The 20,078-nt window shown below is 40.4% G+C and overlaps 1 protein-coding gene across 3 annotated transcripts in view; it reads right to left on the bottom strand.

Annotated features, from left to right (window-relative positions):
- The window catches only part of ppp3cb (protein phosphatase 3, catalytic subunit, beta isozyme), a 61,418-nt gene that overhangs the window by 17,094 nt on the left and 24,246 nt on the right, over nt 1-20,078 (bottom strand). For all 3 annotated transcript variants that reach the window (XM_047354439.1, XM_047354441.1, XM_047354440.1), the window contains exons 3-6: nt 17,890-18,014; nt 9,625-9,736; nt 3,959-4,104; nt 1,424-1,563 (exon numbers count right to left, since the gene is read on the bottom strand). In XM_047354439.1, the coding sequence (XP_047210395.1) occupies nt 1,424-1,563; nt 3,959-4,104; nt 9,625-9,736; nt 17,890-18,014 (523 nt within the window). The remainder of the gene's footprint in view (nt 1-1,423; nt 1,564-3,958; nt 4,105-9,624; nt 9,737-17,889; nt 18,015-20,078) is intronic.

Genomic DNA, 20,078 nt, shown 5'->3' with positions numbered 1-20,078 from the left:
TCCAAGATTTTCTCCCCTGTTCAAATGGACTAAAACTGTCAGGGCTTGTAAAGTAAAATTTCATTTTATTACAGGAGTAGGCAGGAGGGCTGTATGGCTGGTATATTTTGTAAGGGTGTCATAAATATCACACAGCATAAAAAAAAAACTCACTTAATCTAATTGCTTTTCTTTACATACATCCCTGTTCCTAAATACCAAGCTGTTATTAAGGGTGCTAAAATAGCATGACATATTGACATTTATAAAAGATTCTCTAGCTATTACGATTTTGATGCGTATGCACACATAAGGAGGGTGATGGCACTCTGTTTAAAATTTCATGTACCCAGCTACAACTATAGATTTTCTGAAGATTAAGGTTGAAACAGTAAATCAATCTCAAATATCGGGATGACATTTAAAATTATTATGTTGGCTAAACCACCAGCCAGAGAGAAATTTAAACAGATATTTGGATATTTTTTCAATACAGCATCCTCCCACATATTGGCACCCTGATATGTCTAAAAAAGCCCTAATTTAAATTGGACTTTTACTGAAATGATATTATCTCACACTAAGCAATTTAGAAAATCCAATTTTTTGGATTTGGTGGGAGAAAATGACTATATAAAGAAAGAACTGGGTTTAATTGCAAGTTTCATATTTACAAGCACCTCAGACAAAGTTTTTTTTGTGTATCAGTTTCTTTTGGCCACAAATTATTTTGCCAATACAATAAATTGGCTGGGCGGGAACCTTTGTGTATCTTGACACCATGCACAGTGAGCAGGATGGTAGAGGAGGTAAAGGTATCTCCAAAGCTCAATATGAGAGAAATTAAGCAGTGTGGCATATTGGGACAATCAAGTTCATATAAAAACTATTTATAAATACATTAAAGGTTTTAGTGACATCTTTACCAGGGCTAACAATAACAGTGGAGGGCGCAATAAACACAACCTAAATTTTGGTAAACTATTGAAGTTATTTTGCTTATTTTCTATCTGACCTGCTCACTAAGTTAAAACTGGAAGTCTGACAAGCTGATATTACCTAGTATGTTAGTAAGTCTGCTGTAGGCTGTTATACTAATCCACATAATTTGCTTACCAATATTCCCTACAAAAGATAATTACCTTATAAAAGCAATAGGTAGCTGAACCATGACATTCTGTGTGTTACGCTGCTAGAAATATTTTACGGGGTAGAGGTTTTACCCTCTTTCGGATAGAATACACAGCTGACTGACAGCTAACAGCAACATGTAGGGGTGAGGAGAGCCCAACTCCATACCCCATATAACTAGAGAAAACTGCACTGTCTCTGGTTCAATAAGGTCCAATAAAAGGACAGGTTTTGACAGAAAATATTTGCGTTTCTGAATCTGTGACTTTTTAAAACCGTTGCTTTTCTTGATGTGTGTGCTGCGTTTGTGTACCTATAGAAGTAGGAGCATCCTCTGACTGTGTTGTGGCCAAAATACTCCTGGGTCTTCTCGTTGCCAAAGTCTTCCAGGGGATCAGACCACAGCAGGTCGCACATAGGCCCAAATGCTGGGGGCTCCTTGAATCGGTCCAACTAGGACACACAACAAACACACACACGCACAGACATGAGCGAACAGAAACACAAATGCTCACATATATGTCAAAACCCTCAGAAACACGAGCTGAAGGAAGTCAATGTTTACATGCTTTAGATACATCTCACAGTCACAAAAGCACAACCAAACACATGAGCACATACAGTATAAATTAGAGTAGAAAGAGGGCACAAAACACACAGAAAAAAACAAACATACACTGTCAGAGCAGAGCATCTCCATGGCAACCCTCGCCGCACAGGAGGGAGAAGATGTCACACCAGCAGATTCACCATGGAAACACTGCCATTAGGGGAGGAAGTGTGTGTTTCTTTGTATGCTGTGGGGCTGGGAACTGTATATATTCATGCTAAGGCTGCTTTCTCTGCACCGGTATTATCTAATGATTTTATTTAAAGGATACATAAAAAGTTGCTGTGCTGTGCGTTTATGGCAGCCTGCAGGTGTGTTTTCATTGAGCTCATCTTGTTCCATTAACCCTGATAGTAACATCTATGTCGACTTTCCACTGTGAGTGATCAAAGAGCGGTGAGCCATTAAGGGAAGAAAACCTGAGAGCTACATGATATATTGACCCCTCATAGCAGTCTGTGAATCCACATTATCAACCAGCTGTAGCAGTGATAATCTAAATTAACTTATATTAATGTGCATAAATCACTCAGTCTCATAATCTATTCAAGTATTTGCCTGAATTATAATCATTAGCTCCCTCCACAGATTCTCTGTCAGATTGAAGTCAGGACTCTGGTTGCGCCGCTCCAAAACTTTAACTTTACCTCCAGTTAGAAGAAACATGTTTGTAACAGCTTTGCTGGCAGGGTTATTTTAAACCTATCCCTGCCAAGGGTATGAATAATTCTGGGCTTAACTGTATTGTCTAAATAGATTAAATGTTTTACTTTTATCAGATGTTTTCAGGTCTTTCAGGATGTTTAAACTCAGGTGTTTCATGCCCTATAGTCCTGAGTTTTAACATTAGTTCAAGGGGGACAGGCATTCAGACAAGACTTCTATTAAACACAACACTTCAAGGTCATAAAGAAATCATTCGATGTAGATTTAGGTTGTTCAGTCTAAACTTAAAAGGTCTGTCAAGGATATTTTGACAGGACTTGGTGAAAGCAGTTCTTGTGTGTGAAAGATCAGATCTTTGCTTTTTGTGCTCACAGTTCAACTAATATGTGTGCACTTTGTGTAAATCCTCTAGATTGTGGTGGATGCTATCTGTTAACAGAGTTTTGTTCACTTCAGGTGCACAAAGACACCTGCTACCCACAGAGGGAGGATGATTATGGACTGTGTAGCTGAACTCTGTGCAGTTTTGATGTCGATGGCACACAAGGAGGAAAACCTGGGAGACCATTTGGACAGCAAAGCGAGCTGGAACAGAAATGGCAGCCCTCTACAGAAAGCTTGGAGTTTGTTCCTCCTGCAGCAGCTCGAGCCCATCAACATACATGTCTGCTGTGATATGTTTGTTATGAGTCAGCACTAATGGCATTTATGCTGTGAGGTCCACAGACACCTACAGACTGATTAATGCTGGTTAGAAGAAGGTACAGCTGGATGAACAGATACTTTTCTGTTAAGGCGAGGCTCCAAAATGGTCCATTGAACATTACAGGAGGTCTTAATCATTTTTGCCTTACTTTAGTGTTTAAATTCAAATGTTACATTATTACCATGATTTTATAAAAAACTGTTTTTTTATAGACTAAGTGTGATAAATGTCATGTGAAAAATGTTTTTATTCGAGTTGAACAATAGACTACAACATTTAATCCATTCACAAGGAGATCAAAAACAGTATAAACTCACAACATCAATACATTTATGGGTGCCAGTACTGCAAAAACTGATATAAAATATTAATAACCCTTACACACCACAGAATACCATACTTTTACATTCTAAAATTATTCTACAAACTCTGTATTTACTTTATTGTATTTACTTTGGTGGTGAAGAATTAAAGTACATTTTTGTTGTCTTTAAGGGCCTGCAAAAGTAAAAAAAAAAAAAACCTAAAACATGGCTGCATGAACAAAAAGAGACATGTTTTACAATCTTTACACTTTGCATATTTCTCTAGATATGTCCTTTATATTTTTAAAAAGTGCTACAGTAAGCTGTGTTACTGCAGTGTAATGTGTAAAGTGATGTTTGGGACATCATGTTTGACCAAACCTAATTAAATTAATTAATAGTAAACTAGTGGAAAGACAAGATTTATGCTTCATCATCACAGAGCTATGTACTTTTAAAACTGAAAACCTTAAGAGTTTTAAGACTTTGTCTGAGCTATCAGATTCAGGTGATTATTATTAATCCTACATTTTGTGTGTGTGTGTTTGGCTTCTGTCATACCTTCTTGATGTCGTCCAGTGTGTGGATTTCTGGTGAGAGCCCCCCATGCACACAGAGAAACTGCTGGTTCATCAGCGCTGCCAGGGGAAGGCAATCAAATGCTTCCATGCAGGAATCATATACCTGTTCTGAGTACTTGATCTTACCTGGAGGTCAAAGGAGCAGAGGGATATTTCAGCATTAGGAGGAGGAGGTGCTTGAGCACGTGTTGACAGGCTTTGAATACTCAACATACTTGGAAATCAACACTTCTTTGTTATTCTCTGATTTACTGATTATTTCTGGCAGAAGCTTGTGTGGCTGTTCTCAGTGTGAAAGTGCCTTTCCTCTTGCTAACATACAGTGTGTTGCAAAAATAATTTACACATCTTGAACTTTTTCAGATTTTGTTTTGTTACAACCATATATTATCATGTTTATTTTTATATCCCTTTTGATTGACCAACCAAAAGTAGTGTGTAGTTTGTGAAGTGAAAAAAAAATAATAGATGGCTTCCAAACTTATTTCCAAATACATATCAAAGGCGGTAGTGTAGATCCCACTTGTCTCTGTCCCCCTCCCTCTGATCGCCCCCTTTAGTCCAAATCCCCAGAATCATATCCAGCACAATCACTTACCTTCAGAAGTCATCTAGTTAGTAAAGAGTACACCTTTGTGCAATTTAAAAGGCAATATCTCAACCTAAACAAACAGCCCGGGTCAGAGAAGCAGCCAATGGTATATCGAGAGAAGCTGCAAATCTGGTATTTATGGAAGATTGGCAAAAATAAAAAAAGTGTGTAGACGTCTGGTTTGTAGTTGGCCACAAGTCGCGTAGGGGACACAACAAGCATGTGGAAGAAGGTGCTCTGGTCAGATGAGACCAAAACTGATCTTTTTGGCCTACATACAAAATGTCATATCTGGTGGAAAACTAACACCAGACAAACATGTTGAACATGGTGGAGGCAGACTCATGTAGTGGGAGTGATTTTCTTCGGTAGGGACTGAGCTTGTTCAATTTGATGGGGATGTGAATGAAGCTAAATTCAGCAGGACCAAACTTACAATGGCATGGTTTTGGGTAAAGGATTTTTATATGTTTCAATGGCCCAGTCAAAGTCCAACTAAACATGCTACGTTCACACAGCAGGCAAATGCAGCCCAAATCAGTTTTTTTTTTTTTGCCCATATGCAAAAAAATAAGTATTTCAGCAAAAAAACAGAACTGAGCATCAAGACCTGCTGTGTGAACGTATAACTGAGAATCTTAACAAGACATGTAAAATGGCTGAGTGAGTTTGAGCTACATTGCAAAGAAGAATGAAAAACCTTAGCCACTAGATGTGCAAAGAGGGTACAGACACGCTCTGAAACACTTGCTGCTATGTTTACAGGAAAAGGTGGCTTTAGAAAAGACTGATTCACAAGAGTGGAATATGAACGCACACCAAAAAGTTTGGACTTTATTTGCAAAGACAAAGAAAACCCTTTAAACTTTTCCTTCCAATTAACAAATAGAAAGCACCCATAGAGCGCAGACCTCCACCAAGGCAATGGGGTCAGCTTTTTTCTATCCTGATCAGCTTTAACTCTGAATGATTTCTGGCCACTGCATGTCAGCTGCTGACAGGGTGAGGAACCGTGGGGGAATTCCAAGTTGTCCCACCATGGTTTGGCAAAGATAAAGAATCCTTCAAAAACATCTTGGATCCAGATGATGCTCCACATCACCACTAAAATCTAATCATCTGTTCATTGTCCTAATACGCACCTTTTTTGAAAATGTCATCAAAATTCATCTATAACTTTTTAAGATACTTTGCAAACAGATGGACAGACAAACAAAGACAAAAACAAAACCTCCTTGGTGGAGGTGATTAGACAGTGCTTTGTGTTGGTGCTTTAAAAAGAATCCCAAGTAAAATACATCAAAGTTCGGGGTTGTAATCTGCCTTGTAATGTGAACATTTCTAAGGACTATGAATACCTTTGTAATATCACATAGAGGCCAGGATTTAAACTCGAAACAGAAAAACACTTCTGGCCCAAATAAAAGCTTGATGCAGCAAGAAGGTGTCACTGGAAAAGAAACATCCTACTCCACGCTGTATCTTTTTAAGGATATTTCACAAGAGATCGTTACAATCCTTCCGACACAAACCAGGATTAAAAATAGCTGAAAACAGAGGACAGAGATAAGGAAAGATAAAGAGAAGAGAATGTGGATTTTTAGATGTGCATGAATAGTTGGAAAGGGGAGGCGACAAAAAAAGAAAACTAATTCAAATAGAGGAGGAAAGAGATTGATGGAAGCGGACAGGAGCAAGAGCGAAGTGAAATAGTAAAGGAGAAGGGATAGGGAAGGAAAAATCTGAAAACTTTAGTATTTTAGGGTACCAATAACCACCATTTCAGCAAGGAGTGTGTTTATCATGCTCTCCATCTGCCTTGTGTAGAGCAAGAGCTCCTTATTGCCAGTCCACCCGTTGTCAGCTCCTTCCACACACTCAAACATTTATGAAGACACACGCATGTGCATGCAGCCACAGCACATGCACTTGCACACACACAAACATACACACATAGCAGATGGTAATTGAGGGCAACCACTATTCGCCATGAGCACCAGGGGAAATTAGCTTCCTCGTCCCTTAGCCAATCAGACACGGAGGAGAAAGTCCCTGAGCCAATCATTAAGGGCCAAATTAATTTGCTGCTAATCACCCACACTCAGACAGGATGCTGAAACTCAGCAGCGGAGGAGGCAGAGACATGCTGAGATACGCAGAGGGAGGAAAGGATTGAAGAGGGATGGATGGAGAGAGACAGGACGTAAGCTCCCAAAAAGAGGAGAAGGCTAGTGGAGGGAAGGAGAAGCGGAGATTCAACTGAAAGTACAAAACTGAATAAGTGGATGACCAGTGAATCAGGGGATGAGCTGATCAGTTTTATTTTCACACCTTATAGCTGCAGATTCAGAGTGAAATGTTTTAGACACACTTTCTCAGTTATTGGTTTTCTTTATGTTAATGGCTATTTACATTTGACTGAATGAACACATATGCAATTATATAGCAATAAAAAATTGTAAACAAACTTTAAATATGTTTTATATTTTAGAATCCTTAAAGTAGCGCCCTTTGCTGTGATGACTGAAATATTAACCTTTGGCCGTTTCTCAGTGAACCTCTGGGAAGTTCTTTCAAGACTCTTTGGAAAACTATTTCAGGCGACCACTTCATGAAGATCATGGAGAGAACGCTAAGAGAGCAAAGCAGTAATCAGAGCAAAGGGTGGCTATTTTGAAAAAATCTAAAAATGTTTAGTTGTTTCACACTTTTTGTTCACTTCATAATTCCATGTGTGTTCATTCATAGTTTTGTTGCCTTTGGTGAGAATCTACAATTTAAATAGTCATGAAAATAAAGAGACCCATTAAGTGAGAAAGTGTATCTAAAGCTTTTGACCGGTAGTGTATGTTTTTAAGCCATAGAGAAAAAAATGGCCAAAACTGAGAGGGTGTCAATGATGTAGGTGAACTGAATGAATGAAGCAGAATAAATGAACCTCATACCTATCATTATCCAACACTAGCAATGTATACAGTGCAAATGTGTTCTTACTCCTGAGACTCTTTCATATGTTGTCACATTATAACCACAAAGTCAATCTATTTTATTAGAATTTTGTGTGTTAAAAATGCGGGGGGCATTTATAAACAATCTACCTTGTCACCTTTACAGCTGCAAGTCCATTTGGGTTTGTTTCTACCAGCTTTGCACATCTAGAGACTAAAATGTTTGCTTATTATTTATTGCAGAATAGCTCAAACTCAGTCAGATTGGATAGAGATTGACTTTGAGCATCAGTTTTCAAGACTTGCCACAGATACTTTATTGGATTTAAGTCTGGATTTTGACTAGGCCACTCTAACACATGACTGCTTCCACTGGGCTGTATGTTTACGGCAGTTGTCCTGCTGGAAGGTGAAACTCTGCCCCAGTCTCAAGTCTTTTTGGCATCAAACAAGTTTTCTTCCATCGTTGCCCTGTATTTAGCTCCATCCATATTCCCATGAATCTTGATCAGCTTCCCCACAGCATGATGCTGCCACCACACTTTTTTACAGCGTGGATCCAGTGTTCAGATTTATTTTTGTTTCTGCCACACTTAGTTTTTTTTCCTATAGGTGCAAAAAAAGTTGTTTTCTACATCTTTGCAACGTCCCTTTCACAGCCTGTGGCTTCTTTTGGCTTTCATTCACCAATAGCCCATGTTATTGCTATCTTGTCTGCTGATTCTCCCACCTGAGCTATCTATCTCCACAAGTCTTCCAGAGTTACCATGGGTCTCTTAGCTGCTCTGCTTGCCTGTCTTGCCACTTTAGGTTTGCGGCTGTGCCATATTCCTTATATTATTGGATGATGGGTTGACCAGATCTCTGTGAGCTGTTCACAGGTTGTTTTATTCCCTAACTCTGCTTTAAACTCCTCCGTAACTTTCTCCCTGACCTGTCTATTGGGTTCTGTGGTTTCTGATGCTGTTTGTTCACTAATGTTCTCTAACAGATTTCTGATGCCTTCACTGAGATTAAATTACACACAGATGGGCAGTATTTACAGAATGTAATGGACTTTATTTATGAGTGACTTAATAAAATTCATGCTAATCTTTTCAGATTTTTAGTTGTGAAGAATTTTAAAGCTATGTATTGTTTTCCTTTCACTTCACAGTTATGCTCTGTTTGTGTGCTGTATCACATGAAATCCCAATAAAGTACATTGAAGTTTGTGGTTGTAATGTGACCAAATGTAAAACATTTCAGGGCATGTGAATATGTCTGTAATTCACTGTAGCATTCAAACACATCTGCCAACCATTTGTAAGGCTTTTTTTTTATTAATGTAAGGCTGCAGCTAGGATGTAAGTTGTAGAACCAAGATGTCTCAACCATGCATTCCTCATACCTACCTCCTCCATCCCTCAACCAGACCTACCCCCTCCATCCCTCATTCTTCTCTCCTTTATCCCTCATCCCTACTGCCTTCATCAGTCCTCCCTACCTCCATTATCTTATCTCCTTTGTCACTCATCCCTTATCTTTCCCTCGTTTATTCTTTATCTCTCACCCATATAACCTACACACCTCATCCAAACCTTCTTTATTCCTCATTAGTACCTCTCCTCTTCCTTACCACCATCTTTTATTCATCTTACCTTCCTCCCCAATTCCTACATCCTTAATGTTACATATCTTACTCCTACATCCTCCATCCCTCAGTTCTACTTCCTTCATCATTCATTTCCACATCCTTTATCCCATTTATCCCATATCCATAACTACTCTTTCCTATGTAATATTCAGTGGGTCCCTATCTGGCCTGATTCCATCTAAAATTCATCTATCCCTTTCCCTGAAATCATCAACAATTCTCTTAAACTGTAGTAGTGGCATATTCTTTGCTGGTGTAGAATGTGTTGATTTTTTCCTACCAGGCTCCAGCTGGAGTCTTGTATCATCTAGATAGCAATAAATAAAAAATGGTTCCCAGAAGTCTTGTTTGAAAAAGAAAAAAAGCAAACATCTAAAATAACTTAAGCCTTGCATGTCAGATAGACATTGTCACATAAGTAGGCAGAAAGAGCATGTCATATTAGGAGGGCAAAGAGAGACAAAACTCACATTCTTGTTTGAAGGTAAAATATTCTGTCAGATGTCTACATTCATGGTTCCCTCGTAGAAGAAAGAGCGTCTTTGGGTAGAGGATTTTCAGTGACCACAGGTATAGCACACACTGAAATGTTCAGGAGAGAAAAGGCAGACATTAGAAGTACAAAAACTCTGCATTTAAAACCACACTAACTTTAATAAAAGATATAGCTTTTAAGGTTCTGATGTGAGTCAGAAAAACATTTCTACTCCACATGGAGTCCATTTGATAGATATAAGCCTGAAAATAGAGGAGGGAGCAGACACCTCTTTCTTGATAGTCTCAGTAGTCTCTGAGTCCATTAGTCCACTTCACTGGTACAGATGAGTGAAACTTTGACACAACTGGGTGTTCAAATATGACAATGATCTCAAATTCATATCAATGCTGGTTTTGGACTGGAGAAATCAGGCAAACATTGAGCTTGTGAAATAGCCCCCGACCTCAGCCCCGGTGAGTGTTTCTGAAACATGATGGAAAGCCAGATCTATTCAAGGACACCAACCAATTTAAACCTGTTCTAGAAAGAAGAGTGGTCAGATATCCAGCTAGAATTATGCTTGTTGGTGGCTACAAAAAGACTGTGGTTTGGAAAAATCCATAATAAATTTAAACTTAAGTACCAAATTATTGTATTTCAAATTCAATGAAGTTCTTTAGTTGTAAAGTCATGCAATCCTAAAACAGGATGGTTTAAATGCGTAATTACAAGTCTAAAATTAACGACATTGATACCGATGAATGTATGTAAGCCTCTGACCACCACTGTATCTCCACAACTGAAGAAATACAGTGACTTGCGAAAGTATTCGGCCCCCTTGAACTGGTCAACCTGTTGCCACATTTCAGGCTTCAAACATAAAGATATAAAATTCAAATTTTTTGTGAAGAATCAACAAGTGGGACACAATCGTGAAGTGGAATGAAATTTATTGGATGTGTCAAACTTTTTTAACAAATAAAAAACTGAAAAATGGGGCGTGCAATATTATTCGGCCCCCTTTGCGTTAATACTTTGTAGCGCCACCCTTTGCTGCAATTACAGCTGCAAGTCGCTTGGGGTATGTCTCTATCAGTTTTGCACATCGAGAGACTGAAATTCTTGCCCATTCTTCCTTGCAAAACAGCTGGAGCTCAGTGAGGTTGGATGGAGAGCGTTCGTGAACAGCAGTCTTCAGCTCTTTCCACAGATTCTCGATTGGATTCAGGTCTGGACTTTGACTTGGCCATTCCAACACCTGGATAGGTTTATTTGTGAACCATTCCATTGTAGATTTGGCTTTATGTTTTGGATCATTGTCTTGTTGGAAGATAAATCTCCGTCCCAGTCTCAGGTCTCTTGCAGACTCCAGCAGGTTGTCTTCCAGAATGGTCCTGTATTTGGCCCCATCCATCTTCCCATCCATTTTGACCATCTTCCCTGTCTCTGCTGACGAAAAGCAGGCCCAAACCATGATGCTGCCACCACCATGTTTGACAGTGGGGATGGTGTGTTCAGGGTGATGAGCTGTGTTGCTTTTACGTCAAACATATTGTTTTGCATTGTGGCCAAACAGTTTGATTTTGGTTTCATCTGACCAGAGCACCTTCTTCCACATGTTTGGTGCGTCTCCCAGGTGGCTTGTGGCAAACTTTAAACAAGACTTTTTATGGATATCTTTGAGAAATGGCTTTCTTCTTGTCACTCTTCCATAAAGGCCAGATTTGTGCAGTGTACAACTGATTGTTGTCCTATGGACAGACTCTCCCACCTCAGCTGTAGATCTCTGCAGTTCATCCAGAGTGATCATGGGCCTCTTGGCTGCATCTCTGATCAGTCTTCTCCTTGTTCGAGATGAAAGTTTAGAGGGACGGCCGGGTCTTGGTAGATTTGCAGTGGTCTGATACTCCTTCCATTTCAATATGATTGCTTGCACAGTGCTCCTTGGGATGGTTAAAGCTTGGGAAATCTTTTTGTATCCAAATCTGGCTTTAAACTTCTCCACAACAGTATCTCGGACCTGCCTGGTGTGTTCCTTGGTCTTCATGATGCTCTCTGCGCTTTGAACAGAACCCTGAGACTATCACAGAGCAGGTGCATTTATATGGAGACTTGATTACACACAGGTGGATTCTATTTATCATCATCAGTCATGTGGGACAACATTGGATCATTCAGAGATCCTCACTGAACTTCTGGAGTGAGTTTGCTGCACTGAAAGTAAAGGGGCCGAATAATATTGCACGCCCCACTTTTCAGTTTATTTGTTAAAAACGTTTAACACATCCAATAAATTTCATTCCACTTCACAATTGTGTCCCACTTGTTGATTCTTCACAAAAAAATTAGAATTTTATATCTTAATGTTTGAAGCCTGAAATGTTGCAAGAGGTTGAAAAGTTCAAGGGGGCTGAGTACTTTCGCAAGGCACTGTAATTGTTGAAATGTTTCTTTTTTTCTTTAAAGAGAACCATGCTAACAGGCCTCCTGTGTCTATTCATGCTAAGCTAAGCAATTTATTTTCTGTGGCTTTAAGGAAATCTACAGTAAAAACAACTTTTGCTACAAAGGATAATTGCATGAGACAGAGTCTAAGCCTTTCAGTTCCCATCATTAAACTCATACTGAAAATTCAAAGCTCAACGCAGAATCACAACGGAGCTGTTGCAAGGATTTCCTCCCCTGAATGAGCAAGCCATACTGCTGTAATTAACCGAGCTGGAGGCAAACAGATCCTTCCCGGGTCCAAAGATAGACACAAACAGCCCTCTTTGACAAGAATCGACCCGAATCCGACCGCGCTCCTTAGGTTAACAGGAGAAAATTAATTTGAAAATGGCTGTGGCCATGCATGACATATTCCCCACCCAGCACGTTTTTCATCCCTCTTACTTAGCCCCACAAATGACTCAGAGGATCTTCTCTCACCTTCACACAGTGTCGTTCCTGCTCTACATTAAGTCCCTCGCCTCTGTGCCCTTGGAAAGTCTTAACAAGGTGGCCTAAATATTGCTCCCTCAGCTCCAGATACTCTCCATGTCATACTCCTTTGTTACCCAACAGGCTTGCAGATTGTAGATTTGAGTCACATTTGAGATCTGGTGCTAATTTCTGTGTGGACAAGTGGACATTTTTAAACCAGCCTTCTAGACAAAACTGATAGATTGCATTTCTGCTATGTCTGCAAGGCATCAGTCTGATTTAGTTGTCAGGACTTACAGGTCCTTCTCAAAATATTAGCATATTGTGATAAAGTTCATTATTTTCCATAATGTCATGATGAAAATGTAACATTCATATGTTTTAGATTCATTGCACACTAACTGAAATATTTCAGGTCTTTTATTGTCTTAATACGGATGATTTTGGCATACAGCTCATGAAAACCCAAAATTCCTATCTCACAAAATTAGCATATTTCCTCCGACCAATAAAAGAAAAGTGTTTTTAATACAAAAAACGTCAACCTTCAAATAATCATGTACAGTTATGCACTCAATACTTGGTCGGGAATCCTTTGGCAGAAATGACTGCTTCAATGCGGCGTGGCATGGAGGCAATCAGCCTGTGGCACTGCTGAGGTCTTATGGAGGCCCAGGATGCTTCGATAGCGGCCTTTAGCTCATCCAGAGTGTTGGGTCTTGAGACTCTCAACGTTCTCTTCACAATATCCCACAGATTCTCTATGGGGTTCAGGTCAGGAGAGTTGGCAGGCCAATTGAGCGCAGTGATACCATGGTCAGTAAACCATTTACCAGTGGTTTTGGCACTGTGAGCAGGTGCCAGGTCGTGCTGAAAAATGAAATCTTCATCTCCATAAAGCTTTTCAGCAGATGGAAGCATGAAGTGCTCCAAAATCTCCTGACAGCTAGCTGCATTGACCCTGCCCTTGATAAAACACAGTGGACCAACACCAGCAGCTGACACGGCACCCCAGACCATCACTGACTGTGGGCACTTGACACTGGACTTCTAGCATTTTGGCATTTCCTTCTCCCCAGTCTTCCTCCAGACTCTGGCACCTTGATTTCCGAATGACATGCAGAATTTGCTTTCATCCAAAAAAAGTACTTTGGACCACTGAGCAACAGTCCAGTGCTGCTTCTCTGTAGCCCAGGTCTGGGGAATGCGGCAGCTGTAGCTCATTTCCTGCACACGCCTGTGCACGGTGGCTCTGGATGTTTCTACTCCAGACTCAGTCCACTGCTTCCGCAGGTCCCCCAAGGTCTGGAATCGGCCCTTCTCCACAATCTTCCTCAGGGTCCGGTCACCTCTTCTCGTTGTGCAGCGTTTTCTGCCACACGTTTTCCTTCCCACAGACTTCCCACTGAGGTGCCTTGATACAGCACTCTGGGAACAGCCTATTCGTTCAGAAATCTCTTTCTGTGTCTTACCCTCTTGCTTGAGGGTGTCAATAGTGGCCTTCTGAACAGCAGTCAGGTCGGCAGTCTTACCCATGATTGGGGTTTTGAGTGATGAACCAGGCTGGGAGTTTTAAAGGCCTCAGGAATCTTTTGCAGGTGTTTAGAGTTAACTCGTTGATTCAGATGATTAGGTTCATAGCTCGTTTAGAGACCCTTTTAATGATATGCTAATTTTGTGAGATAGAAATTTTGGGTTTTCATGAGCTGTATGCCACAATCATCCGTATTAAGACAATAAAAGACCTTAAATATTTCAGTTAGTGTGCAATGAATCTAAAATATATGAATGTTACATTTTCATCATTACATTATGGAAAATAATTAACTTTATCACAATATGCTAATATTTTGAGAAGGACCTGTATATCAGCTACAGTACAGACCAAAGGTTTGGACACACCTTCTCATTCAAAGAGTTTTCTTTATTTTCATGACTATGAATATTGTAGCTTCACACTGAAGGCATCAAAACTATGAATTAACTCATGTGGAATTATATACTGAACAAAAAAGTGTGAAACAACTGAAAATATGTCTTATATTCTAGGTTCTTCAAAGTAGCCACCTTTTGCTTTGATTACTGCTCCGCACACTCTTGGTATTCTGTTGATGAGCTTCAACAGGTAGTCACCTGAAATGGTTTTCCAACAGTCTTGAAGGAGTTCCCAGAGATGCTTAGCACTTGTTGGCCCTTTTGCCTTCACTCTGCGGTCCAGCTCACCCCAAACCATCTCGACTGGGTTCAGATCCAGTGACTGTGGAGGCCAGGTCATCTGGTGCAGCACCCCATCACTCTCCTTCTTGGTCAAATAGCCCTTACACAGCCTGGAGGTGTGTTTGGGGTCATTGTCCTGTTGAAAAATAAATGATGGTCCAACTAAACGCAAACCGGATGGAATAGCATGCCGCTGCAAGATGCTGTGGTAGCCATGCTGGTTCAGTGTGCCTTCAATTTTGAATAAATCTCCAACAGTGTCACCAGCAAAGCAACCCCAAACCATCACACCTCCTCCTCCATGCTTCACAGTGGGAACCAGGCATGTAGAGTCCATCCGTTCACCTCTTCTGCGCCGCACAAAGACACGGTGGTTGGAACCAAAGATCTCAAACTTGGACTCATCAGACCAAAGCACAGATTTCCACTGGTCTAATGTCCATTCCTTGTGTTTTTTAGCCCAAACAAGTCTCTTCTGCTTGTTGCCTGTCCTCAGCAGTGGTTTCCTAGCAGCTATTTTACCATGAAGGCCTGATTCACACAGTCTCCTCTTAACAGTTGTTCTAGAGATGTGTCTGCTGCTAGAACTCTGTGTGGCATTGACCTGTTCTCTAATCTGAGCTGCTGTTAACCTGCGATTTCTGAGGCTGGTGATTCGGATGAACTTATCGTCCGCAGCAGAGGTGACTGTTGGTCTTCCTTTCCTGGGGCGGTCCTCATGTGAGCCAGTTTCTTTGTAGCGCTTGATGGTTTTTGCGACTGCACTTGGGGACACTTTCAAAGTTTTCCCAATTGTTCGACTGACTGACCTTCATTTCTTAAAGTAATGATGGCCACTTGTTTTTCTTTACTTAGCTGCTTTTTTCTTGATATAATACAAATTCTAGCAGTCTATTCAGTAGGACCATCAGCTGTGTACTGTATCCACCTCCTGCACAACACAACTGATGGTCCCAAACCCATATATAAGACTTGAAATCCCACTTATTAAACCTGACAGGCACACCTGTGAAGTGAAAACCATTTCAGGTGACTACCTCTTGAAGCTCATCAACAGAATGCCAAGAGTGTGCGGAGCAGTAATCAAAGCAAAAGGTGGCTACTTTGAAGAACCTAGAATATAAGACATATTTTCAGTTGTTTCACACTTTTTTGTTCAGTATATAATTCCACATGTGTTAATTCATAGTTTTGATGCCTTCAGTGTGAAGCTGCAATATTCATAGTCATGAAAATAAAGACAACTCTTTGAATGAGAAGGTGTGTCCAAACTTTTGGTCTGTACTGTATGTTTATGCTGTTATATTACACAGCATATCCCGGGGTGATGAGGGGGTTAACATTCCCGCAGGATACTAAATGTTAGACCTCGGGGACTGCACACAACACCACTGACATTGTTTCTCCTGCACGGTCCCTGCATATGCAGTACATACACGTCCTTCTCAAAATATTAGCATATTGTGATAAAGTTCATTATTTTCCATAATGTCATGATGAAAATTGAACATTCATATATTTTAGATTCATTACACACTAACTGAAATATTTCAGGTCTTTTATTGTCTTAATACGGATGATTTTGGCATACAGCTCATGAAAACCCAAAATTCCTATCTCACAAAATTAGCATATTTCATCCGACCAATAAAAGAAAAGTGTTTTTAATACAAAAAACGTCAACCTTCAAATAATCATGTACAGTTATGCACTCAATACTTGGTCGGGAATCCTTTGGCAGAAATTACTGCTTCAATGCGGCGTGGCATGGAGGCAATCAGCCTGTGGCACTGCTGAGGTCTTATGGAGGCCCAGGATGCTTCGATAGCGGCCTTTAGTTAATCCAGAGTGTTGGGTCTTGAGTCTCTCAACATTCTCTTCACAATATCCCACAGATTCTCTATGGGGTTCAGGTCAAGAGAGTTGGCAGGCCAATTGAGCACAGTGATACCATGGTCAGTAAACCATTTACCAGTGGTTTTGGCACTGTGAGCAGGTGCCAGGTCGTGCTGAAAAATGAAATCTTCATCTCCATAAAGCTTTTCAGCAGATGGAAGCATGAAGTGCTCCAAAATCTCCTGATAGCTAGCTGCATTGACCCTGCCCTTGATAAAACACAGTGGACCAACACCAGCAGCTGACACGGCACCCCAGACCATCACTGACTGTGGGTACTTGACACTGGACTTCTGGCATTTTGGCATTTCCTTCTCCCCAGTCTTCCTCCAGACTTTGGCACCTTGATCTCCGAATGACATGCAGAATTTGCTTTCATCCGAAAAAAGTACTTTCGACCACTGAGCAACAGTCCAGTGCTGCTTCTCTGTAGCCCAGGTCTGGGGAATGCGGCACCTGTAGCCCATTTCCTGCACACGCCTGTGCACGGTGGCTCTGGATGTTTCTACTCCAGACTCAGTCCACTGCTTCCGCAGGTCCCCCAAGGTCTGGAATCGGCCCTTCTCCACAATCTTCCTCAGGGTCCGGTCACCTCTTCTCGTTGTGCAGCGTTTTCTGCCACACTTTTTCCTTCCCACAGACTTCCCACTGAGGTGCCTTGATACAGCACTCTGGGAACAGCCTATTCGTTCAGAAATCTCTTTCTGTGTCTTACCCTCTTGCTTGAGGGTGTCAATAGTGGCCTTCTGGACAGCAGTCAGGTCGGCAGTCTTACCCATGATTGGGGTTTTGAGTGATGAACCAGGCTGGGAGTTTTAAAGGCCTCAGGAATCTTTTGCAGGTGTTTAGAGTTAACTCGTTGATTCAGATGATTAGGTTCATAGCTCGTTTAGAGACCCTTTTAATGATATGCTAATTTTGTGAGATAGGAATTTTGGGTTTTCATGAGCTGTATGCCAAAATCATCCGTATTAAGACAATAAATGACCTGAAATATTTCAGTTAGTGTGCAATGAATCTAAAATATATGAATGTTAAATTTTCATCATGACATTATGGAAAATAATGAACTTTATCACAATATGCTAATATTTTGAGAAGGACCAGTAGTGAGCACAGAGCTTTTCTGACTGAATGCCCAGCCATAAAGACAACATTTAATCAGGTATTTGGTTTGCAAATTGCAGAAAGCTGCAAAATTGTCCCCCTGTTACTTCCTCACCTCAATACTGAAGTAGCCCCTATCCACATAGTCCCCAAGGAAGAGGTAGCGTGTATTGGCAGGAGAACCTCCCACTTCGAATAACTTCATCAGATCGAAGAACTGGCCGTGGATATCTCCACACACTGTGGAAACAGTAGTGGGCACACATGAACAATGCAGCCACAAATGTGAGAGGTTTTGCTTCACTGGCTCCATACGGCCTGGTTTGCATCTGCAATGGTATACTGTATCAGTCCTGACTGCTGATCTAAAAACATCGGCGTCACAAACAGGACAAAATGGGTTATCTTCTTGCATTACAATTAAGAACCTGAACATTTCACTTATTTGTTTTAGCTAACTGGTTAGTGTTATGTTTCTATTTCACAAAAAATAATGAAACATGCAGATCAGCTGATACAGTGCCTTGTTTAGTGATGTTACTGCAAACTTCAGGGTATTTCTTTGGGATTTTATGTCACGGACCAACACAAAGCAGTGCAGAGATGTGAATTGCAAGGAAAAGGATACAAGGGATTAACATTTTTTTTTACAAATAAAAAGGTTTGGCTGGAATTTATGTTTACCCTAATTTAAAGGACATTTTGCTGCAATTACAACCAAAGTCTTTCAGGGTGTGTCTCTTCAAGCTTTAGAGATCTAAAGATGGACATTTTTGCCCATTCTTCAATAACAATTTGCTCAAGGTTGGTCAGATTTGATGAAGAGTGCAAGTTTAAATTTTCAACCCTTGCCACAGATTCACAACTTGACAGTTTTATTCCAGGACTTGTTTTAGCTCCACCCATTTTTCCATCAACTCAGACCAGATTCTCTGTCCCTGCTGAAGAAAAGCATAATCCGAGCATGGTTCTGCCACCACCATGGTTCACCGTGAAGATGGTGTCCTCGTAACCTTCTCCCTGACATGTCTGCTGTGTCCCTTGGTCTTCATGATGCTGTTTGTTTCTTCTCTAACAAAGCTCTGAGGCCTTCATGGAAAAGATTGATTTACACTAAGATTAAATTACATACAGGTGGACTCAGTTTACTTCTTGTGAGACTTCTGAAGGCAGTTGGTTGCACTAAATTTATTTTTGTAGAGTTATCAGAGTAAAGTGCGCTGAACAATTTTCAGATGTTTATATGTAAAATATGTGGTAAAACAATACATCGATTTCCAACCATTTTACAAATATGCACCATTTAGTGTTGGTCTACCATGTAAAATCCCCAAAAAATACATTAATTTAATAATAATTTTAATAAAATGATTTGTTGTAACGTGAAAAAATGGGGCTAAGGAGTATCACTTCCTTTGCAGGGGACCAGAAATAATTATTGAATTAATGCTGGCACTATGGTAAAATTCCAATTTCTACATGCGACATGATGTGTGGCAACAAAGAGATTAAAGAAACACAGTCACCCTACATTTGTAGAGAAGTAGGGGTCAAGTGGGTTTCAAAAAGTTTTTTTCACTAAAACTTGTAAAATAATTTTAGTTTGCAAGAAATTACTTAGGATAAAACATAAAATCTGTACACACAAATACTTCTAACATGATTTCTGGACAGAGGATTGCACATGCTGAACACTTTTAAGATTCTTAGACTGTCTGCAGAATCTTTCAGCACACATCTCACCATACGCCTCCCTCGCCATCTGTCTGGTCTCTCCTTTCACTTTTAGTTCATGTCATAGTTCTGCTCTTCAGGGTTTTACGATACCCATTTGCATCAGTCTGGCCCATTCCCTCTGTCTGTCTCTCTGTCTTTTTGCTACTGTAATGTCTGTTTTTGCGTCTATCCAAAAGATTTCACTTTAATTTGATCTGGCAATAGACATTGTCATGTATAAAACCCATACCTGTGTGTAGTCCTCAGACATACCCCAGTATCCTCTCAGAAGCTTTCATGTAACATCCTAAAAGCCTGTCAGTTCAAATTTCAGCCTTCAGCCTACCTGCTAACCCCAACAAGTGCTATATTCTAAATATTCAATCAGCTTCCCTCTCTTCACTTTTCTCTCTAGGTTCTCTCTAAATTTATCAGTGTTTTCCCACCACAGTCTGCTCAGACAGTACTTTCTTTCTGGATCAGAACCTATAGAAGTGGAGGAACCTGACAACAAGGATCAATATGGTGCTTGTTAGGAGCGAAAAGGTTCGAGGACCTCTGCACTAAGCTGCTTATGATCGGCTGTCT

This window comes from Girardinichthys multiradiatus, chromosome 23, assembly GCF_021462225.1.
Source record: "Girardinichthys multiradiatus isolate DD_20200921_A chromosome 23, DD_fGirMul_XY1, whole genome shotgun sequence".
NCBI lineage: Eukaryota > Metazoa > Chordata > Actinopteri > Cyprinodontiformes > Goodeidae > Girardinichthys > Girardinichthys multiradiatus.
The sequence above is the reverse complement of the archived record's forward strand: the minus strand, read 5'-3'. Positions and strand labels throughout refer to the sequence as shown.